Genomic DNA, 24,572 nt, shown 5'->3' on the forward strand with positions numbered 1-24,572 from the left:
GCTGTAGATGTTTGAATCAAACAGTGTCATTGTTACTGTTATTTTTGGGCAAAGAGAGTTTGTAATATTATAATAAAGTTTATATTAAGTGTAGTAAATTAAGTTATGAGTTACCACTTAGTCATAAAAGGATGAGTTTCTCTGGGTTTCTTATTACCTCTTTATTCATCTCTGTGTCTTGAGGTGGAACCTTTTCTTTGAATAAACTTTTATATTAGCTTCTATTTTGGTAGTAAATTTCAGAAATCATAATAGCATTGTTACATATTTATATTCCTATATATGAATACATAAATATATGTACATGAGCCCAAGTATAGGTCTGAATGTAGCCACCAGCTTATGCATCATATTTGGCATAAAGCCATTTGAAGGTGTAGTAATGATACTCTGCCATTAACAGTGTTCATATTATTCTCTTCTTGGTGATGGGTGATTTCATGTAATTAGACTTCATTGTAAAGTCTATGTAAATAAATTTTTTGTATTCACTTACCTGCCTGAAGGCAAATGCTCTCTGTCCTTAATATATCAAGTGGCAAGTATGGTCCCATATATTGGGCTATAAATATTTGTAGTTGAAATTCTATTGGCTTCATTGTATGAGATCTGAAATTTTGCTATGGCTTTAATAAGTTTCTGTGATAAGTTTTTGGAATACTGCTGTATTGAAAATCCTCATTTCTTAATTTCTTATGTGCCATGTAATGTAGAAACAACTGGTAAAAACTAATCAGGCTTCTTAATACCATAACAGTACTTGTTTCATGCCTGATTTGTAAAATGGTAAATATCAGTAAGATACAGACTCATTTAGGTACTGTTTATCTTTCCACAGTTGCTTTGTCATCTATTGGGAAACCTCACAGGTCTAGGCCAGCTGATGAGCTAGATGTGAGAGTAGCACAGGAGTTGATGTTGCCAAGTGCACAAAAGATAACTTGCTGCATCTTTATAGGGTTATCCTTTTAGCAGACTAACATTTAATTTTTGTTGTATCTGGACAGCACTTTAAAAATGACCCCTGTATACTTGGCACTTACAGACCAAACTAAAATTATTTTTGGCAAAATATTTTGCTAGTTGGTATCATTCTGATTGAGCCAGTACTTATAAATTTGAATTAAGCAGACTCTTGTTAACTCTGAGTGAATAGGTAACCTAGTGCTGCTTAAATAGAGATTGCCTGATGTTTCTAGTTATAAGAAATATCTTGTGAAGTGAGCAAGTTGATAAGCTTCTGGACAGGCAACTTCCATTAATTAACTTGGTTGACAAGTGCAGGCAACATGTAGTCTGTAGATAAGGCATACAGATCATGATTGTTTTGGCAGTTTTTTCTTTTTTTAAACCTATTTTTCTCTGAGTAATACATGTTGCTGAAAAAGGTAAATAGTACTACAGTACTTGAAACCAAACCACCAGTGTTCTTGGTCTCATTCCCAAGTAAGCCACTTCAATCCTCTTAACTATTTATTTATCAATTTAAAGTATTATCTATTGATGTTCTGTTATGCTAGGTGAAGATTTAAGCTCTTACACGACTTTTCCCTTGTGTCTATTCTCCTAACACAGTTATACTATCCTATGTAAGTTTCATTTATTGCTGAGCTGAGTAGTATACCGTGGTTACATTTCCTTTCTTTGTATTTGTTTTTCCTGGCATTAATTGTCTGATTTTTTTTTTTTTTTTCTTTACCTGCTTGGCTTTTTTTCTGATTCCTGGCTGCTTTTCCTTCTCTTTTACAGCTCTTTTAAGTTATTTTTATCTGATTTTCTACTTGCTTAAACTTCTCAGATAATTTATCACTTTCATATTTTTTCCTTTGGAGACCTCTTCCCTACATTTTCTGACCTCTAGCACCAGTCAGAATTGTTTGTCCTGTGTTCTTGCTGTATCGCTGTAGTCTTAGAACTTCCCTTAACTGGAAATTTCTCCTGTCTTATCTTGTCATCATCCTTGTGATGTAAGCGCTTTGGTGTTTTTATTTCAAATCCTACTTGTTTATCAGCAGTTGTGGTTTTCATGACCCATAGTAAAGATCGTAACAGTATCCTGCCATTCCATATTAAAAACACTGCTTGTGGATATAAATTTTGCAATGCCAATAGATGTAATTTTAGTGATTAGGCTTGATTTAGAAGTCCTGCAAATGCTTTAGTAGTTGTGAAACAAAATGAAATCGTAACAAAGAAATCCTTAAAAATAAACAAGAAGATTCAGCTGGGTCTAGCTCTGTGTCATGCTTGTGGCTAAACCACACAGAGAGGAAATACTTTAATACACTTTGAAATATGACAGAATGGTTAATTATTTCTGTTGGGTTGTATCTAAAGGACAAAAAGGAGTATAAAGAAATCATCAACTGCTTTTGTAATCATACAGGATTGATCTTGAAACTATGCATATTTGTGTATGGATACAGTACATAATTATGTTAATATTAGGAACCTAGATCTTTTAGCTTCCGAAAGAATAGAAATATAAAATCAAAGAGGTTATATAAATTTGCATTGGCGATATCATTAGGGATTCATTATGTGTTTTCATTTTAAAACACATGCACACAAACCAGCTTTGTCCTAGAAAGGCTTAGAAGTAGTGAAATACCTTGTATCAGTGAGCACCTCTAGCACCCTGAGATTGTGGTCATTAGAGAATTTTTCTCTTAAAGGAACAAGGTTTCTTGGAAAAAACACCTGATTCTTGATTAAAGGTAGGGAATATTCAAGGCAAATATGTAATATTTTTTCATAACATAGAGCAAGGAAATTTAAGACCATTGAAAATTGTGTTGAAAAGAATAGGAGATAGCTTGAACAGGTTCCCATTAGCCAAAAGTGGGATATTTTGAGTATTAGGGCACTTTTTTATTTTTTTTTATTTTTTTTATTTTTAAAAAAAAATTTTTTTTTCAACGTTTATTTATTTTTGGGACAGAGAGAGACAGAGCATGAACGGGGGAGGGGCAGAGAGAGAGGGAGACACAGAATCGGAAACAGGCTCCAGGCTCTGAGCCATCAGCCCAGAGCCTGACGCGGGGCTCGAACTCACAGACCACGAGATCGTGACCTGGCTGAAGTCGGACGCTTAACCGACTGCGCCACCCAGGCGCCCCGAGTATTAGGGCACTTTGAGGACTTCTGCTTCCAGCCAAAGTGGAATAGCAGGGCCTAGATTTACCCTCCTACCTGAAGCAAACCCAAGAATAACCAGACAAAATACATGAAACACTAATTCAAGACACCAGACATTAGCCAGTGAAGGACAGTGATCTCTAGAGATGGGAAACAAATGAGTTGAGCCTTATCATTGCTTCAGCTTACTGCCCAACAGAGTTTCCAGGTTGCAACACAGGGAGAGGGAACTAAGGGCCAAAGCCTTTCTGAATTGAGGAGACAGAGCTGAGAGTCTGGAGAGACAAAGACATCCATTCATAGGAGGGAATACCAAAAGGGAGACTTGTGTCTATAGAGAGAAGCCTGGAGATCTTCAAAGTGTTTTTTTGAATATTCAGCAGAGTACTGATCAGCATATGTGCTTGAGGAGACTACTAAGGCAAGAGAAACTTATCATCCAAAAAGATTAGAGGGAACCGTGCCTGGCCCTTACACAGTGCTGACACTTGTTCCTGTTCCTATAGCCAGACTGGAGAAACTCATTTACGGGGCCATTAGGTATTCAGGAGAGTCTTGCCTCAGTAGTGGAGATTAATTAGCCATAAATTTACTACTGCCCCAGACCTACCTAACAAATCATAAAAGCAAGATCTGAGAGGATCAAACTGCAGGTTTTGGTTTTCCTGAATTAGTAGTCATATAGGAAAAAGAAATAACTGGATTTTCTCTGTCTTCATTTTCAAAATGAATTGGTTTCTTAGCATCCTCCAGAGGGAGCAGGAAAGTCTGTATTTTAATATTATTAGGAACTCATAGTGTTTAACATAAAATAGATGTATTTCAGTTTATTTTTTCTGTGTTTTTAAAAAAGCAACTTTATGGCTGTATAGTTGACATACTATGGAGTGTACACTTTGTTAAATTTTGAGATATGTATATGTGAAATCATCACTGTAATTAATATAGTGAACATATTTATTGCTATCCAACTTTCCTGGTATACCTTTGTAGTACCTTTTCCCCACCCTTCACCTATCTCCAAGCAACTTCTGATCTGTTTTGGTCACCACTGATTATTTTGCATAAATGGACTGAAAAAATATGTATTCTATTTTGTCTGGCTTTTTTCAGTCAGCTTAATCATTTTGAGATTCATTTATGTTGTTGTATCAGTAGTTCATTCCATTTCATTGTTGAATAGCATTCTGTTGTACAGATAAAGCCACAATTGGTTTATCTGTTCACCTGTTAATGGCAGTTTGGATTGTTTCCAGTTTCTGGTGATTACAAATAAAACTGCTATGAACATTCATGATCAGCTCTTTTTATGGACATGTATTTCCATTTTTCTAGATATCTAGGAGGAGAATGGCTGGGTTGTATAGTAGGTGTGTACTTAAGCTGTCAACTGTTTGCTAAAATGGGTTGTACTATTTTACCTTCACATCAGCAGCATATGAGAGTTTCATCGGCTCCACATCCTTCTGAGCATTTGGTATGGTCAGTCTTTTTCATTTTATCTATTCTAAGGTGTGCATAGTAGTATGCCATTATGGTTTTATTATGCACTTCCCTAATGACGGAAGTTGAAAGCATGTTTTCATGTGTTCATTTGCCCCTTTGTATATCTACTTTAGTGAAGTCTGTTTAGTTTTATTTTTTAAAGTCTGCTTAGTATTTTAATTGAGTTATTTTCTGGATGCAAGTCTTTTGTTGGATATGTTTTGTAAATATTTTCTCCCAGCTGATGGCTTGCCTTTTTGTTTTCAGAAGTGCTGTTTGAAGACCAAAGGTTTTGATTTTGGAATTCCATGTATGTTTTTTTCTTTAATGGATTATGCTTTTGTGTGTCAGATCTAAGAATCTTTGCCAAATCCATGGTCACTTAAGATTTTCTTGTATGTTTTCTTTTTTTTTTTTTTTTTTTTAAATTTTTTTTTTTTTTTTCAACGTTTATTTATTTTTGGGACAGAGAGAGACAGAGCATGAACGGGGGAGGGGCAGAGAGAGAGGGAGACACAGAATCGGAAACAGGCTCCAGGCTCCGAGCCATCAGCCCAGAGCCCGACGCGGGGCTCGAACTCCCGGACCGCGAGATCGTGACCTGGCTGAAGTCGGACGCTTAACCGACTGCGCCACCCAGGCGCCCCTTGTATGTTTTCTTTAAGAAGTTTTGTTATAGTTTAAATTTAGGTCTATGATAATTCACATTTAATTTTTGTATATAATGTGGAATAAGAGGAAAGGAGCCTTTTTTTTTTTTAAACATATGGATTTCCAGTTGTTCAGGTGTCATTTTTAAAAAAAAATTTTTTTTTTTTCCAACGTTTATTTATTTTTGGGACAGAGAGAGACCGAGCATGAATGGGGGAGGGGCAGAGAGAGGGAGACACAGAATCAGAAACAGGCTCCAGGCTCTGAGCCATCAGCCCAGAGCCCGACGCGGGGCTTGAACTCACGGACCGCGAGATCGTGACCTGGCTGAAGTCGGACGCTTAACCGACTGCGCCACCCAGGCGCCCCTCAGGTGTCATTTTTTGAAAAGATTGTTTTACTTCACTGATTGCCTTGAAACCATTCACATTCAATTGACCATCTCTGTGTGGATCTGGCTTCTGAACTTCTATTTTGTTCCCATTGGTTTATTTATCTGTCTTATTTGCCACACTGTGTTGATTACTGTAGCTTTTATAATGAGTCTTGAAATCATATTACTAGCTCTCTAACCTTGTTCTTTCCAAAAATTGTTCTGGCTGTTATAGGTCCTTTGCATTTTTATATGAACTTCAGAATCAGCTTGTCAGTTTGTGCACAAAAGCCTGCTCTGGGGATTTGATTGTGATTTTGTTAGATGTGTAGATCAGCTGGGGGAGAATTCCTATCGTAACAATGAGTCTTCTGACTCATAAGGACCGTATCTCCCGTTTATTTGTGTCTAAAATTTCTAAATTTCTAAAATTTCTAAATTTCTAAAATTGTAGTTTTTTTGTCAGATTTTTCCCTAAGTATTTCATAGTTTCAATGCTATTGTAAATGATATCTTTTGAATTTCAACTGTTTTCAACTGTTCATTGTTAATATTTAGAGTCCCCTGGGACTCACTGAGAGATGGTTCCCCTTCTTGGAGTGCGTCTGGGAGAGATGGCATTGCCTCTTTGGGGAGAAAAGAGCTGGTGGGCACCATTTCCCTCAGTATAGGCACAAAGACACCAGCTGAAGGTGGCTAACCTGGACACTGGCTCTCTGCTGCACTTTACTCTAAACTCCATGCCTCTGTGCTTTGGTGCAACTGCCCACCAGGGACAAACCTGCACCAGTCTCAGTGCAGTGAGACCCTCCCTCAGAGGACCGGCACAGCTTCATGTCATACCAGGTCCGTAAAGTTTGGAGTTTGAAAACTCAGCGGGCCTGCTTGGGATAGACCCCAAGGTGCAATATACTGCTGGGTGGCCAGATGGCTAGGACACAGGGTGAAGGTAGTGAGCTAAGGGATGCCTGGGATACACCAGGGGAAATTGCTCTTCTGGGAGGGCTTTGTGGTGGTGGGATGTGAGTTCCCCTCTCTGGTGACTAGGTGGCTGGCTGAAATAATTTTCCTCCCTTACCCCTTAGTATAAACTAACGTCAGTAAGCAGCACAGCGCCAACCGGGGTGGCTTACATTTGTTACACTAGGTTCTGGTCTCCTGCCCTCTGCAGGTGGAGCTTTACTAAGGCAGTTGTACTTGAGAACTAGAGCAGCGGGCCCCTCCCCCAGAAGACCAGCACAGGCCCTTGCACACACCGTGTCTTTTGACCATGAGTTCTGTGAAGTTTCAGCTCTAGTGGAAGTACCATCAAGTCTCTTTTAACAAGCAGACCAGAGCACACCTAGTTAAAACTCACCATACTCTGGCCAATGTTCTGATAATCCCCACTGCTCACTGCAGGAAAGGAGAAACTCTACAGAGGACTGACTTGAGGGAAAGAGCAGTCAAACACAGCAGGAGAGTGCACACAGCATATACCAGAGTCATTTTATTTTATTTTATTTTATTTTATTTTATTTTATTTTATTTTATTTTATTTTATTTTATTTTATTTTATTTTATTTTACTTTTTTGAGTCACTTCTTTTTTAAATTTTATTAATTTTGTTTATTTTTGAGAGAGAGAGAGAGGGAGAGAAAGTGCAAGCGGGGGAGGGACAGAGAGAGAGGGGAAGACACAGAATCTGAACCAGGCTCCAGGCTCTGAGCTGTTAGCACAGAGCCTGATGTGGGGCTCGAACTCACAAACTGCGAGATCATGACCTGAGCCAAAGTTGAATGCTTAACCGACTGAACCACCCAGGTACCCCACACCAGAGACACTTCTGAAGCACTAGGCCTTGGACAGTATATGACCTCTTCTTCATAAAGCCATTACTCTTAGTAGCAGGAAACATAACAGGCTTTCCCAACACAGAGAAGACAGAGACCTAGACAAAATACCAAGATGTAGGAATTCATACCAAAAGAAAGAACAAGTAAAAGTCATGGCCAGGGATCTAATTGAAAAGGTTATTAAGTAATATTCCTGAACCAGAATGTAAGGCAGCAATGATAAGGATATACTCTGGGCTTGAGAAAAGCTTAGACAACACCAAGGAGTCCCTTACCACAGAGATAAAAGACTAAAAAACTAGTCACGCTGAAATGAAAAATATAATAACCAAGATTTGAAAACAAATGGATATAATGACCACAAGAAAGGAAGAAGCAGAGGAGTGAATAAGTGACACAGAAGATAAAATTATGGAAAATAATGAAGATGAAAAGAGGGAAAGAAAAATACTAGATCATGAATGCAGACCTAGGGAATGAAGTGACTCCATAAACCGTAATAACATTTGTATCATAGGAATCCCAGCAGAAGAAGAGAGGGAAAAGGGGGCAGAAGGTTTATTTGAGGAAACTATAGCTGAAAACTAATATGGGGAAGGAAACAGACATCCAAGTCCAGGAGGCACAGACACCTCCCATCAAAATCAACAAAAGTGGGCCACCACCAGGACATACTGTAGTTAAATTTGCAAAATATAAAGGAAAAAAAAACCTTAAAATCAGTAAGACAGAAGAAGTCCCTAATTTAGAAGGGAAGACAAATAATGTTAACATCAGATCTCTCCACAGAACTTGACAGGCAAGAAGGGAGTGGCATGATATATTCAGCATACTGAATAGGAAAAATATGCAGCCAAGAATACTGTGTCCAGCAAGGCTGTCATTCAGAATAGAAGTAGAAGAGTTTCCCAGACAAAAACTAAAGGAGTTTGTAACCACAAAACTAGCCCCACAAGATGACAGGGGACTCTTTAAATGGGAAAGAAAGACCAAAGTGACAGAGACTAGAAAGGAACAGAAAACATCTGCAGAAACAACAACAAAACAAGTAATAAAATGCCACTAAGTTTGTATCTATCAGTAATTACTCTGAATGTAAATGGACTAAATGCTCCAATCAAAAGACATCGGGTGTCAGAATGGATAAAAACCATCTGTATGCTGCCTACAAGAGACTCATTAAAAAATATTTTTTTTTAATGTTTAATTTGAAGAGAGAGAGAGAGAAAGCGGGGGAGGGGCAGAGAGAGAGGGAGACACAGAATCAGAAGCAGGCTCCAGGCTCTGAGCTGTCAGCACAGACCCCGACGTGGGGCTTGAATTCACGAACCATGAGATCATGACCTGAGCCGAAGTCAGACGCTTAACCAAGTGAGCCACCCAGGTGCTCCACAAGAGATTCATTTTATTTTTTATTAAAAAAAATTTTTTTAATGTTTATTTTTGACACAGAGAGACAGAACATGAGTGGGGGGGGGTGGGGGGGGCAGAGAGAGAGGGAGACACAGAATCAGAAGCAGGCTCCAGGCTCTGAGCTGTCAGCACAGAGCCTGACCGGGGCTCGAACTCACAGACTGCGAGGTCATGACCTGAGCCAAAGTTGGGCACTCAACCGACTGAGCCACCTAGGTGCCCCACAAGAAATTCATTTTAGACCTAGACACCTCCACATTGAAAGTGAGAGGATGGAGACGCATTTATCATGCAAGTGGACATCAAAAAGAAAGCCAGAATAGCAATACTTATATCAGACAAACTAGGTTTTAAAACAAAGACTGCAACAAGAAATGAAGGGGGGAGGCACTATATCATAATAACAACATATCATATCAACTATTATTATACAATAATAGTAGGGGACTTTAACACCACACTTACAGCAATGGACAGATCATCTAAGAAGAAAAGCAACAAGGAAACAATGGCTTTGAATGACACACCGGACCAAATGGACTTAACAGATATATCTAGAATATTTTTTTCTTTTTTTCTTTTTTTTTCAACGTTTATTTATTTTTGGGACAGAGAGAGACAGAGCATGAACGGGGGAGGGGCAGAGAGAGAGGGAGTCACAGAGTCGGAAACAGGCTCCAGGCTCTGAGCCATCAGCCCAGAGCCCGACGCGGGGCTCGAACTCACGGACCACGAGATCGTGACCTGGCTGAAGTCGGACGCTTAACCGACTGCGCCACCCAGGCGCCCCTAGAATATTTTTTTCTAAAGCAGCATAGTACACATTCTTTTTGAGTGCACATGGGACATTCTCTAGAAGAGATCACATACTAGGTCACATACCAGGCCTCAACAAGTGCAAAAAGGTTGAGATCATACCATGTATATTTCAGACCACAATGCTATGAAACTTGAAGTCAGCCACAAGAAAAAATGTTGAAAGACCACAAATACATGGAGGTTAAATCCATTTACTTGGAGGCACCTGGGTGGCATTCTACTTGGAGGTTAGTCATTCTACTTGGGGCACCTGGGTGGCTCAGTTGGTTAAGTGTTTGACTCTTGGTTTCAGCTCAGGTCATGAATTCATGGTTCAAGTTAGAGCCCTGTGTCGGAGTGTGCTGACAGTATGGAGACTGCTTGGGGTTCTCTCTGCTTCTCCCCTGTATGCTCTCTCTCTCTTTTTCTCTCTTTCTCTCTTTTCTCTCTCTCTCTCTCTCTCTCTCTCTCACACACACACACACACACACACACACACACATTCTCTCTCAAAATAAATGAACTTTAAAAAAAAATCTTACTAAAGAATGAATGGATCAGCCAGGAAATTAAAGAAATAAATACAGGAAACAAATGAAAACGAAAACACGACAGTCCAAATCCTTTGGAATGCAGCAAAAGGGGTCACAAGAGGGAAGTATATGCAATACCGGCCTACCTCAAGAAGCAAGAAAAATCGCAAATATACAACCCAACCTTATACCTAAAGGAGCTAGAAAAAGAACAACAAATGAAGCCTAAAGCCAGCAGAAGAAGGGAAATAATAAATATTAGAGCAGAAATAAATGATATAGAAATAATAACAACAACAACAAAAAACAGTGGAACAAATCAGCGAAACCAGGAGCTGGTTCTTTGAAAAAATTAATAAAATTGATAATCACCTACCCAGACTTGTCAAAAAGAAAAGAGAAAGGACCCAAATAAAATCATGAAGGAAAGAGGAGATCCACAACCAATACCACAAATAAAAACACTTATAAGAGAATATTATGAAAAACTATATGCCAACAAATTGGGCAATACAAAAGAAATGGATAAATTCCTAGAAACATGTAAACTACCAGAACTGAAACAGGAACAATAGAAAACATGAACAGACTGGTAACCAGCAAAGAAATTGAATCAGTAATAAAAAATATCCTAATAAACAGAAGTCCAGGGCCAGATGGCTTCCCAGGGGAATTCTATCAAACATTTAAAGGAGAGTTAATACCAGTTCTTCTCAAACTGTTCCAAAAAATAGAAATGGAAGGAAAACTTCCAAACTCATTCTATGAGGCCAGCATTACCTTGATTCCAAAACCAAAGATCCCACTAAAAAAGACAATTACAGTCCAGTATACCTGCTGAACATGGATGTAAAAATTTTCAACAAAATACTAGCAAATCAAATCCAACAGTACATTATAAGAATCATTCACCCCAATCAAGTGGGATTTATCCTTGGGCAATAAGGATGATTTAATATTCTCAATGAATCAGTGTAATACACCACATTATTAAAAAAGATAAGAAATGCATGATCCTCTCAGTAGATGCAGGGAAAGCATTTGACAAAGTACAGCATCCTTTCTTGATAAAAACCCTCAACAAAATAGGGATAGAGGGAACGTACCTCAGCATCATAAAGGCTGTATACAAAAGACCCACAGCTACTATCATCCTCAATGGAGAAAAAATGAGAGCTTTTCCTCTGTGTTCAGGAACAAGAAAGGGATGTCCACTCTTACCACTGTTATTTAACATAGTACTAGAAGTCCTAGCCTCAACAATCAGCAAAAGGAAATAAAAGGCATTCAAATCAGCAGGGAAAAAGTCAGACTTTATACCTACTTGCGGATGAGATGGTACTTTATGTAGAAAACCCAAAAGACTCTACCAAAAAATTGCTAGAACTAATATATGAATTCAGTAAAGTCACAGGGTGCAAACAACATACAGTGATCTGTTGCATTTCTATATACCAATAATGAAGCAGCAGAAAGAGAATCAAGGAATTGATCCCATTTACAATTGCACCCAAATTACAAGATACATAGGAATAAACCCGCCAAAGAGGTAAAAGATCTGTACTCTGAAAACTGTAGAACAAAAAAGACAATAGCCAAAGCACTCTTGCAAAAGAAAAGCAAAGTTGGAGGCATTATAGTTCTGGACTACAAGTTATATTATAAAGCTGTAGTGATCAAGATTGTATGGTACTGGCACAAAAATATAAATATAGATCAATGGAACAGAATAGAAAACCCAGAAATGGACCCACAACTACATGGTCAACTAATCTTTGACAAAGCAGGAAAGAATATCCAATAGAAAAAAGATAGTCTCTTCAACAGATGGTGTTGGGAAAACTGGACAGCGACATGCAGAAGAATGAAACTGGACCACTTTCTTAGGCAGTGCACAAAAATAAATTCAAAATGGATGAGTGAGCTAAATGTGAGACAGGACACCATCAAATTCCTGGAGGAGAACACAGGCAACAACCTCTCTGACATCAGCCATAGCAGCTTCTTACTTGACATGTCTCTGGAGGCAAGGGAAACAAAAGCAGAAATGAACTATTTGGACTTTATCAAGGTAAAAGCTTCTACACAGCAAAGGAAACAAAACTAAAAGGCAGCCTTCAGAATGGGAGAAGATATTTGCAAATGACATATCTGATAAAGGGTTAGTAATCCAAAATCTGTAAAGAACTTATACAACTGAACACCCAAAAGTCAAATAATCCAGTTAAGAAATGGACAGAAAACATGAATGAATTCCAAATTATGGAAAGAGTCCAAATGTCTATTGACTGATGAATGGATAAAGATGTGGTGTATATGTACAGTGGAATACTACTCAGCAATAAAAAAGATGAAGTCGTACTATTTGTAATGAAGTGGATGGAGCTAGAGTGTATTATTCTAAGCAAAATAAGTCATAGAAAGACAAATACCGTATGATTTCACTCATGTGGCATTTAAGAAATGAAACAGATGAACAGGGAAAAAGAGAGGCAAACCATCAAACAGACTCTTAAACATAGGGAACAGAGTGAGAATTGCTGGAGGGGAGGTTGTGGGGGGAGATGGATTAAATGGGTGATGGGTTTTAAGGAAAGCAGTTGTGATGAGCACTGGGTGTTATATGTAAGTGATGAATCACTAAATTCTATTCCTGAAACTAATATACTATAATGTTAACTAACTGGAATTTAAATAAAAACTTGAAATTTAAAAAAAGAAAAAATTTTTGGCCATTTTCCAAATATATTCCCCTACCCCAATCTTAGAACTCCAGTGCATGTGTGTTAGGCCACTTGATGTCCCACAACTGACTTCTATTTTGTACAGTTTTTTCAGTCTTTTGTCCATCTCTTTTATTTTGGAGTGTTTATATTGCTATGTCCTTAAATTCACTAATTTTTTCTTCTGCAATATGTAATTGGCTGTTAATCCTATCCAGTGTGCTTTTCATCTGAAAAATTTTATTTTTCATGTCTAGGTACTTGCTTAGCCTTTTTGTTCATCTCTTCCTCTCTCTCCTCATGGCTGTACTTTTACCTTTCAAATATGTGGAATATATAACAACATTTATAATGCTCTTTTCCATTTTGCCATTTTTGTCATTTCTAGGTGATTTTGATTGATTTTTCTCTCTTCTTTTTAGTGCTTCGTAGTTTCCAATTGAATTCTAAGAATTGTGAATTTTATCTTGCTTGTTGTTGGAGTTCTTGTATCTTTAAATACATATAGTTCTGAATTTGTCATTGGGTTTAGTAAATTACTTGTAACATTTGTTTTTACGTTTCATTGGGCTGGAACTTTAATATCCTTTAATCCAGGGGCTAATTTAGCTTTAGTGCTGGGTCCATTTCCTTCTGAGTGTTGTACTAAATGCTCTTTATATGTTAGGAAGTGTTTTCTGTGTGTGTGTGTTTTTTTTAAGTTTATTATTTTGAGGGAGGGGGCAGAGAGAAAGGGAGAGAGAACCCCAAGCAGGCTCTGCTGTCAGCGTATGCCTGACATGTGGCTTGATCCCACAAACTGTGAGACCACAACCTGAGCCGAAATCAAGAGTCGATGCTTAACCAGTTGAGCCTCCCAGGTACCCTAAGTCTTTTCTATCTGGTTGAAACATGAATATCTCTTGACTGATATAACTGTCAAAATTGTTCTGCATGTTTGTTGGGGGTGATTCCTTTCCCAGCTTTTCCTTACACACCTGTGCTTATTAGCAGGAAGCTAAAGACTCATGGGGAACTTTCTGCAGATTTTTAGAATTCTCTCTATATTGATCTGTTTATTACTCTGCCTGTGGATTCTAGTTGTCTTGGCCTCCTCATTTCTAAACTCTGTCTGCTCAACTGAGTGAGCCTGTAGGCCCTGTTTGGGTGTTGTCTTCCCTGTGCTGCAGCCTGAAAACTCTGTATAGGTAATAATCTGAGGCAGTCATAGGGCCAATCTTACTTCTTTTCTTTTCTGAAGATCAATGCCTGGTCTGCCTCTTATCCATTGGCCGAAACCTGTTATTTTATGCATTTGTCTGCTTTTAGACAGGGTTGCATAGGGTGAGAGGATAAGTTATTGGTCCTCCGTCATGGTTTGATGAACAAGTGAACTGCCTGGGACTATTGAAGATATAACGGAGGGGCGCCTGGGTGGCTCAGTCAGTTGAATGTCTGACTTCAGCTCAGGTCATGATCTCACGGTTCGTGAGTTTGGGCCCCATATTGGGCTCTGGGCTGACAGCTTAGAGCCTGGAGCCTGCTTCTGAGTCTGTGTCTCCTCCTCTCTCTCTCTCTACCCCTCCCCCGCTTGTGCTCTGTCTGTCTCTCTCTCTTAAAAATAACATAAAAAAAAAAAGATACAATGAGACACCTTAGTGGCTCCCTTTAGGTAGAAATATTCTTGGCCTACACAAATTGACGATTTAAAGTTAGTGTTCAGGTAGTAGTCACATGTCATCACTGGTTGTTGGACGGGTTAGAAAGGTTGTGAAGTCTCAGTCCATTATTTTTGAGGTTTAGGAGGGAAGTATTAAGCCATTCTGACATCATTTTTATCATTTCCCACGATGTATTGGTAAGACCATAGTGTTACCATCTTCACGTAAAGGAAAGGGGAATGGCCAAGCATGCCTCGACTTTTTCACCCTTACTCTTTTTATATGTCGTGCAGTGTTAGGCTTCTCTTAGTAAGTTTTACCACATCAGGTGTTGGTAACAGCATATTGTGATTGTTAATTGCATTAGATTATAAGACTGGAGAATTCTGAACTAGTTCCTCATCATGAAAGTTGAAGGTGGCACAACCTTTAGAATTTTTAAAATGATTTTCAAAAAGCTCCATCTTTTCCTTATTGCCTTTTAAGTGGGGAGCCTAGTTTTTTGATGTTTTACTCCTTTGTATTAGAATACTTGGTAATGATTTTTTATTTTTTAGTTATTCAAGCGAAGAAATGTTGCTACAGCAGAGGAAGAAACAGAAGAAGAAGTTATGTCAGATGGAGGCTTCCATGAGGCTCAGATTAATAACATGGAGATGGCACCAGTAAGTAAGATCATGAAAGAAACTCTTTTTAGTATGTTTCTGAAGATATGAGGCTTAGCTTTCTATTTGGGTTTTTTAAAAAGCAGTTAGTAAATGGCTACAGAAATTACTTGGCATTTCATTTTTGAAAAGAGGCCATATACTTAATATCCTGGTTCATTAGATGTTTTTTATAGTTTGAATAATATACAGTTAAACAGAATTAACTAAATTGTGAAGATTAATTCAGCTTTTAAAACTTAAAAAGATAATTGTAAAATTATTCCTTAAAAGTTGAATAACAAGGGATACTTTAAAGAAAATCCCAGTTTGTTATTCATTTCAGTTATCAAATTGGGCATGTTTATATGATTTTAAAAATTGGTTCCATATCACAGCTGTTGGCTTTTCTATTACAACCTGTTTTGTAACTTTCTTGAGGTTACATGAGGATCTAAAAACTATGCTTTGTTTATATGGATACCTGTATAGATTTCTCATTAATCAGTATGTTTTAATAGATCATATATAGTTTTCAAAAAAAAATCTTTCTTCTACCTCAGTGACCCAATTTCTTTCTTCATTTGCAACCACTGTTACTGGATTCTTATTCTTCTTGAGAAAATAAGTTTTCTTCCTCCTCCCCTTTTAAGCAAATTGTGATATATTGTGCACAGTATCCTATATATATTTTTCTACTTCATAGATCTCTAGTTTTTATGGACTGTTTTTTTTTTTTTTAAATTAGGAGAGCAGTTTAAATCATTTTGGAATCTATGTAGATAGACATTGTAGCCAACACTATGATTTTTTTTTAATTTTTTTTTAACGTTTATTTTTGAGACAGAGACAGAACGTGAACGGGGGAGGGTCAGAGAGAGAGAGAGGGAGACACAGAATCTGAAACAGGCTCCAGGCTCTGAGCTGTCAGCACAGAGCCCGACGCGGGGCTTGAGCTCACGAACCGCAAGATCATGACCTGAGCCGAAGTCGGACGCTTAACCGACTGAGCCACCCAGGTGCCCCAACCAACACTATGATTTTGTGGTGAATTCTTCTAGGCCCTTCAGAAAGTCAAACTGTCCATTTTTTTAAGTGGATATTAACATGAAGTATTTCGTGGATTATAATACTAAGATTCTATAGAGGAAACAACCTGTAGGAGATTGATTGGTTGATTTTAAGGAATTGGCTCGTGTAATTGTTGGAGCTAGTAAGTCCAAAATCTGTAGGGCAAGTCAGTAGGCTGGAAATTCAGGTAAGTGTTGATGTAGTTTTGAGGCTTAAGTTTCTTCAGGAAACCGGTCTTTGCTCTTAAGACCTTCTTCAACTGACTGAGGCCAACTCACATTTTAGACAGTAATGTGCTTTACTTGATTATACTAGTTTAAATGTTAATCACATCTAAAAATTTTTCTTACAGCAATATCTAGATTAATGTGTGTTCAGACAACTGGCTACTATAACCTAACCAAATTGACACATAAAATTAACTATCCTAGTACATTCCTTGGCAACTTGGCATGTATACACAACTCCTTAAACCATACTGAGACTCAGATAAATAAATAACAAAGTTATACTTCCATGTGACATGATATAGTTATTGTTTGTGCAAGTAAAAATGTACTAACCTCCCCGGAAGAAGATGCAAAGTCTTTGAGTGATGTTCATTTCTCTCCTTGATATCCTGTTACTTAAATGCTGGGATATAAAATTAGCAGTACTTAAATACCATGAATGTAAAGTCAATACATCTTACATTAGGGAATAAGAGGGAAGAAAACGTGTGTGTGTGTGTGTGTGTGTGTGTGTGAGAGAGAGAGAGAGAGAGAAAGAGAGAGAGAGAATGAATGTGAGAGAGAGAGAGAGAGAGAGAGAGAAAGAGAGAGAGAGAATGAATGTGTATATCCAAGTGTATCCAGACATTCATAACAGAATCATATAGATACCTTTGTTTATTCAGGTATCAGTTTTGTAAGTTTCAAAGTAGTTACTTTTCTGACTGTTAAGAGCAGAATGCTTCATTCTCCCAGTTGGGATTTCCCAGGTGTTTGGTAAAGTGCTGTTTACCAACCAGTGCTGTTGGTAAGCACTGTTTCCCAAGTGCTGTTTCCCAACCAGCTATCATTGACAACTCAGTGCAGTTTTCTTCACAGTTCATCTTGTTGACTCTAATATTTCATGAAATGACAGGAATTTTATTTCATTCTGACAGGTGACCCTAAGAAGTAGGTTAACTGCTAATATTGGGGATGGGTTATAGTAAAAAATGGAAAAGTTCTAAGAAAGCAAGAAAATAATGGAAAACTGAAAAGTTTTAATAAAGAAAATAGAAATTTTAAGTAAACTTGAGTCAGCTGTTGAATTTGGTAGCAGCTAGAATCTGTGAATTACACAGGATTATTCTATACTCCATAAATATTTATTGAGCATCTTCTATATGCCAGCCTTCGGTGATAGAACAGTAAGATGGACAGGGTCTTTGGTTTTCACAAATCTGCTATACTGGAGGAATCTGGGCAGTAAACACATAACTGAGAAAAATACCTGATAGTGAAAAGGGTTGGCATAGAATTAAAATAGAGTGATAAAGATGGAGCAGTTCCTTTAGATTTGGAGACCATGAAAAGCCTTCTTTTAGAATTTAACAAATTTGTCTGAAAGACAAGGAACAACCAACCATGTGATGAGCAAGGAGAAGAAGAATAATAAACGCCTTCTCTTAGTATTTACTCATAAGATTACTTTCTTATTGTCATGAGCTTCTTTTTTCACATTTATTTATTTATTTATTTATTTATTTATTTATTTAGAGATGGGGGAGGGGCAGGGAGAGGGAGAGAGCTGAGTGTGGAACCCACGTAGGGCTTGATCCCACAACTGGGAGATCACAACCTGAGCCACTCAGGTTGCCCCCATGAGCTCCTTAATGATAGACAAAATATTTGGCTTTGTCACATCATTGATCATTTCAGACGTTTCTACATGTAAAGATTATCCTACCTTTGTGTAACTTTTCTAGATAAATATGATTAACTTAATAATGTTGGCCACAGTTTATACTGTCTTTGTTTTCCTTTGATTTAGAGTTAAAATTTTTATCATTTTTGCTTTTTTGTGTTTCCAGGGTGGTGTAATTACTTCTGACATGATTGAAATGATATTTTCCAATAGCCCAGAGCAACAGCTTTCAGCAACACAGAAATTCAGAAAACTGCTTTCAAAAGGTGAGTTCTGAGTATGTTAAAGTACAGTTGACCTTGAACAACAGGGGCTTGAACTGTGCAGGTCTACTTATAACGCAGATCTTTTTTGATAAATTGAGTACAATATTGTAAATATATTTTCTCTTTCTTATGATTTTCTTAATAACATTTTCTTTCCTCCAGCTTACTTTATTGTAAGAATACAGTATGTAATACATAACGTACAAAGTAAGTGTTAATTGACTGTTGATGTTATTGGTGAGGTTTCCTGTCAGCAGTAGGCTATCAGTAGTTCAGTTTTGGGGGAGTCAAAAGTTAAAAAGGATTTTTGACTGTGTGGGGATTGGCGCCCCAAGTTTTGTATTGTTCACGGGTTGACTGTGTATTTTTTCATTTCGATAAAAAATACTACTTTCCCATATTCTGTTTTTCACATCACAGGTAAGTTGCTTTGGAATGTGTCTATCAACAGAATAAAAGGACACTTATAAGTATAATTATGAGCTATGGCTAATTTTCGAATTTATTTATTTATGCAATCTTACCAGGACCAGAAAGGAGCATTATTTTAATTTCTGAGCTATTTTATAAAAGACCTTAAAGTGATAAGAACAGTAGTCAGTATTTCATGTTAATTCAAATTGAGAAACTCCATTCTTTTAAAAAAAAAACAAAACAAAGTGTTTTTGTTTGTTTTTTTAAAGATTTTATTTTTACATAATCTCTATGTGGGCCTCGAACTCAAAACCCTCAGATCAAGGTTTGCATGCTCTACTGACTGAGCCAGCCTGGCACTCCAAGAAAAACTGTCAAAATATCACTTGAGAGGTGCCTAGGTTAAGTTGGTTAAGCATCCAACCCCGGCTCAGGTCTTGATCTCGTGGTTCACGAGTTTGAGCCCCGTGTCAGGCTCTGCTGACAGCTCAGAGCCTGGAGCCTGCTTCAGATTCTTTCTGCGTCTCCCTCTGTCTCTGACCCTCCCCCACTCATGCTCTGTCTCTGTGTCTCAAAAATAAATAAAAACAATTAAAAAATATATCATTTGAAAGATCAGTGTTATTGCTGGGCATGGTAATTATTTATTGATTTTTGGTATAATTAGGGTAGACTAGAATATGATACTTTCGCCATTCTGGGCAAGTAAACAGAACTATGACTCTGAACCACATTAAAATGTTGATTAGTAAACATTGACCTTAAATAAATAGCTGCTACCCTTGGCCCAGTACTAAGGTATAGTTTTTTGGAGTCATTAGTGATAAATTAATATATTCCTTGAGGGAACTGGAATAAAAACCTGTAACATATAATTTACATTTTTGTGTGATACAAAAATTACATTTCTCGTGTGACAGTTTATTAATATTTGAAGGCTATTATCATGTACACTTTTCCCACTCCTCTTGTCTCTTTTCAGCGTGCTAAGCCTAATGACTTTCTCACAGCATGTGACCTTTTAGGGCCTTTTGCTGCTTTCTACTACTTTACTGCCTAGATTCTAGTTTCCTAGCCATCCCTCTTAAAAATGTGATAACTAGGGGCACCTGGATGGCTCGGTTAAGCATCCGACTCTTGATTTCGGCTCAGGTCATGATTTCAGGGTTGTGAGATTGAGCCCCATGTGGGGTTCCATGCTGAGCATAGGCCTGCTTGACATTCTCTCTCTTCCTCTCTCTCTGCCCTTCCCTGGCACACATGTGTGTGCGCGCCCTCTCTCAAAATAAATAAACATTTAAAAAATGTGGTAACTAGAATACAGTACTTCAGATGTGTTCTCGTTACCCTAAGGTGAGGGGACAGATTGCCTTCCTTGTCCTAGGACTGTACGTTCCAGTAATGTACTCCAAGATAGCAGCAGCAGTTATTTTGGTAGTCATGGCACAGTAAGGTTCACTGTATTTGCAGCCATCTAAACTCCCATAGAACTTCTTTTCATGCACATGTGTTTTAGGATTCATCTGTGAAGTCATGTAGATTTTTTAAAATATTTTTATAAATTTCAGTTGCTAAATCCTGCTTTATCCCCGTCGTTTTATTGCAAACTTCAGCTTATTGTTGTTCTTCCTATATGTTATTTCTGTAATCTAGCATATTAATTACTTCATCTTTATTATAATCATCAAATTTATTTGTACTATCTGAATAGTTGATAAAAGTGTGGAACCAGGCAAAGAACAGGTCTTCAGAGCGCTCTCCAAATTAACATTGAACCATTAGTCACCTTTGTTTCATTAAAGCTTTGGACTTGTCTAAGAATCCCTACTAGTACTATAATCTGTCATTTTTCTTGCATCGCTCTGTGAATGTCATCAAGAACTTTGTCAGATCTCTTGCTGAAATTACCATGTTGATTGTTTAGGACATTTTCTGTTAACCCAACAGGTTTCTACCAAATGATTTCATTTATAAAATACTCTGTTGTCATAAATGAAAAGTGAGATTAAGTTGGCAAGTCATCCTTAATGAATTCTTTCTGGCTCCTATTTAACACCGCAGCTGTAAAATTAAATCCTGCAGGCACATGCAGAGTCACTTAATCCAGTTTATTAAAACAACTTGTTAGAGTAAAACCCCATCTACAGAGAAGGGGCTAGAAGGAAGAATTCTGAAATAATAACAGTGGTCATCTTTGGATGTTTTCCCCCCTACTTTCTTAAGTTTTCTAAAATTATAGAAGCAATGGCTTTAATTTTTGAGAATTCTGCCCATCAATTTCCATGTTAACGTGTACTTTATTGTGAAACCTTTTGAGCTACCCTAGTCTCAAAGTGACTGCGCTCCGTTTTACATTTAGAATTTTACATTTTATTTCTTAGATTTCCAACATGAAAGAGATGCTAAAATGGAGGGAGGGATATTATGAAGTAAATTTGAGCTCATAAAGTCCTTGCATTGAAATGAAAGAATTATTTTCTTCTTTCCTTTTATTTTATGGGGAGACAGAACCTAATCCTCCTATTGATGAAGTCATCAGCACACCGGGAGTAGTGGCCAGGTTTGTGGAGTTCCTCAAACGAAAAGAGAATTGTACACTGCAGGTGCGAACCATTTTCATTTCTTGCCTCATATTTTAAATCCCTTTACAAACTTACATTTTATATACAGATTTGTTACTTAGGTTAATTTATACAGTGGGTTCGTTTTTGATATGATGTTCTTGACAACCAGGTTGCAAGCTGCTTTTGATAGCTTTGTCAACATCTAGGCCCTTGGTTTTACTCTTTAGAATTCATGTCATTTTTATCATGAAGAAGATTATTTTGTGATGATTGTGGATAACATTTAATAGGGAATCGTTTGCAGTTGAAGAGTCACTATAAGAATCTAAGTGTGGACTACATAAAATTTGGTTTTGGAAGATTTTTAGATTACATTGGTCGGCTTTGTCAGGGCTGTGTAACATTGGCTAGGTTAGACTCAGTAATCCCCAATCCTGGTTCCAGTTAATTCTTCCCATTCCCCTGAAGAGTTTCCAGGGAGACAGCCTTATGAATCTCCATGCTTCCTGCTGTGTTAATTTAGTCTGTCAGTACTGTATTATATAGGGGTTCTAAGAGGAAATTCTGCAACTTCTGGATTGGATAGTTTTCACAGTAAAGAGAACCACCTGTCAACTGACTCGTCCTGGGAGTTATCTAGAAATTTTTAAATACTGTTTTTGGGTTTTTTTTTTTTCCCTGAATAAAGTTGGAGTTTTAGTAGACTGGCAATTTTTCAGTAGCTGTACTTCCTTGGAGTAACCAATTGAATCAGTTTCTGTGTTATTCTTTAACCAATACCTGTGATATCTAAATTCTCACTTATAGGATATAATCTGAAGGGCTTGGCCCTTTAGAAAGACTCTGCAACTATAAAAATTGGTTAGGTACAAAGTGGATCACAAAATGAGGTTAATTTTCCAAGTATATCTGACAATAACAAGTTAATCGTAAAGGTAACTTTCACCCTCTTGTCTGCTTTTGCCTTATTCTCTGAGGCTGTAGGGAGGGGGACATTTTTATATAAATGATAATAACCTCTGTCCCCAGGTTCCTTACTCTCCAGAGGATTGTAGGTAATTCATAAAACTTGATGCCTTGTCTTGATATTTTCTCTCCTTTCCTCCCATCCCGACTTTTCTCCTCCTCTTACTCTCTTTGTTGCGGTGATGAGTTATTTCCAGAAGAAAAACAAGAAATCCAGAAAAGGTAGAGTACTTCAATGTCCCATCAGTTTTTCTTCTCCAGTTTGACACTGACTAATCCCCAAGTTCATTTGAATTAGGATTCTGTTTTGGTGGCTGCCTCTTGGATTGTAATTCTGGTCCCCATCTAAGGCCAGGATCATCGGACACCTGAAAAATAATCAGGTTCACCTAGAGAGCAAGGAAAGAGACTTTTATCAGAAAAAAAAAAAAAAAAAAAAAAAGGAAATCCAGACAACCAACACTGCAGAGTACCAAGCCTGAGCCCTAAGCAACCTGCCAAGAGAACCAGAGGGACCAAATGAAGAGCCTTACTGCAGTTTATCATTTGAAAAAGCTTTGTAGGAAGAGGGAGGTAGGGAAAATTATCATTTTGTTCATGTTTGTATCCTCTGACAGAGTAGTTCGGAGATCATGAATTTACTCCTGGATTGAGCAGTTTTTAATAGGTGGTCACAGATGTCTAGTTTCTTAATGTGTATAAATGAAGGCCTAAAATGAAAAAAGAGAAATGGGTCTTTCCACATCTCCATGTTCTCCAGTACTCCCTAAAGAGTGCAGTATGTCCTCTTAGTGCCCTCTCCTGGCTAACACATGTAAATTTTACATCATTTGTGATTCTAATCCTAGAGCTTGGATCTTCTGAAGACGAAAGCCTTTGGAAATCTCTAATTTGCGTCTATCAAATTCTCAGATTCCACCTTTGTGCAAACTAATAATTAGGCTGAAAGATTGAGAAATCATTCCTCTGGAAGTGACCACCTCATGATTTTCAACTTAGCTGTCCAAAGACTCTGAGAGATAACCAGCTGTTTATTATATAAAGGTCATCATCTTCAGGTTTTCTTCAGTGTACGTTTTAAGTACAACATGGTATTCTCTCCAGTGTGGGCAGTGGGTAATGTCAACCACTCCAGAAGCAGGAGGAGCAAGTATATTGAAGGAGACCGTAGAGCCAGGAGGCTTCGTGCTCACATAAGTAGACGTGCTCTGGGCAGCTCAGAGGGTACTCTTTCCTGTATCTTCTTAGCACTAGGATGGAAGTTGTCCCTGGTAGTATGTCTACTTACTAGAAATTTGAATAGTGTGCTTTTGGAATGTGGCTTCTGCCATTTCTCTTCCAGAAAGAGAGTAATAATATATGGTCATAATTATAGCTAAACTCACTGATAAACCAAGTGGACAAACTTAATCCCTTCATTCTGTAGATACAGAACTGTGAATCCTAGTGAAGTCTCTTTTCACTTACATTTTGGTTCTCCTTATGCCCAAATCAGTGAGGTACCTCACACCAGGGAGATAAAAATGCCTGCTTTGGGCAGTGCTTCCCAGATACTCCTTTGCTTTCAAACAAGGTGAACATGGGTGGAATCTAGGAGTTTGGAAACATAGTTTCATCTCCCTAAGAGCATTCTCAAGCTCGGTGACATGTAAGCCTCAGACATATTTGAACCTTTGATATGCGATTGGTCTGCCTTATGGTATATTCCCTGGGCCCACTTTGTTTGGTTTTTGAATCCAGGCCCAGCATGTTTGTACTGTCTTTTGCAGTGCTGAGATGTTGCATTCTGAAACCTTCTTACAGAAGCTTAGTATGAAAACAGCTAGAAATAAGGAAATTGCAACCTAGTTGCATTCATTAGGTACTCCTCTTAAAATTGTAAATTGAAATGAAATTGGTTTAGTTTCCCCATTTTTGCTTTTCTTGTCCCATGTAAAAGCTTAATGTGATAAACTGCAGTAAGCCTTCATCCTCCTATGTCTTTTCCCATCGTCATTGATCCCTCTACCTTTCTTTAAAAGGTTGCTCAGATGACTCAGGCACTATTCTCTGCAGAGTTTGATATCTGGGTTTATTTTTCTGATGTGAGCCTCTCTTTTCACTTGCTCTCCAGGTGAGCCTGGCATTTGCTAGGAACCAGAGTGGACCCGGCAAAGTGGCCAGCA

The 24,572-nt window shown here is 37.8% G+C and overlaps 1 protein-coding gene across 4 annotated transcripts in view; it reads left to right on the forward strand.

Moving 5' to 3' along the window:
* Positions 1-24,572, forward strand: part of KPNA1 (karyopherin subunit alpha 1) — a 71,110-nt gene that overhangs the window by 23,335 nt on the left and 23,203 nt on the right. For 2 of the 4 annotated variants that reach the window (XM_047098512.1, XM_047098511.1), the window contains exons 3-6: positions 4,571-4,615; positions 15,147-15,254; positions 18,364-18,463; positions 21,386-21,480. In XM_047098512.1, the coding sequence (XP_046954468.1) occupies positions 4,571-4,615; positions 15,147-15,254; positions 18,364-18,463; positions 21,386-21,480 (348 nt within the window). Of the gene's footprint in view, positions 1-4,570; positions 4,616-6,170; positions 6,494-15,146; positions 15,255-18,363; positions 18,464-21,385; positions 21,481-24,572 lie in introns of those variants that run through there. The other 2 variants (XM_047098514.1, XM_047098513.1) reach the window with 2 other exon arrangements.

Source organism: Lynx rufus, unplaced genomic scaffold (genome assembly GCF_022079265.1).
Source record: "Lynx rufus isolate CCGP_SWC_20201006 ecotype Redwood Valley unplaced genomic scaffold, mLynRuf1.p SCAF_5, whole genome shotgun sequence".
In the NCBI taxonomy this organism is placed as follows: Eukaryota; Metazoa; Chordata; class Mammalia; order Carnivora; family Felidae; genus Lynx; species Lynx rufus.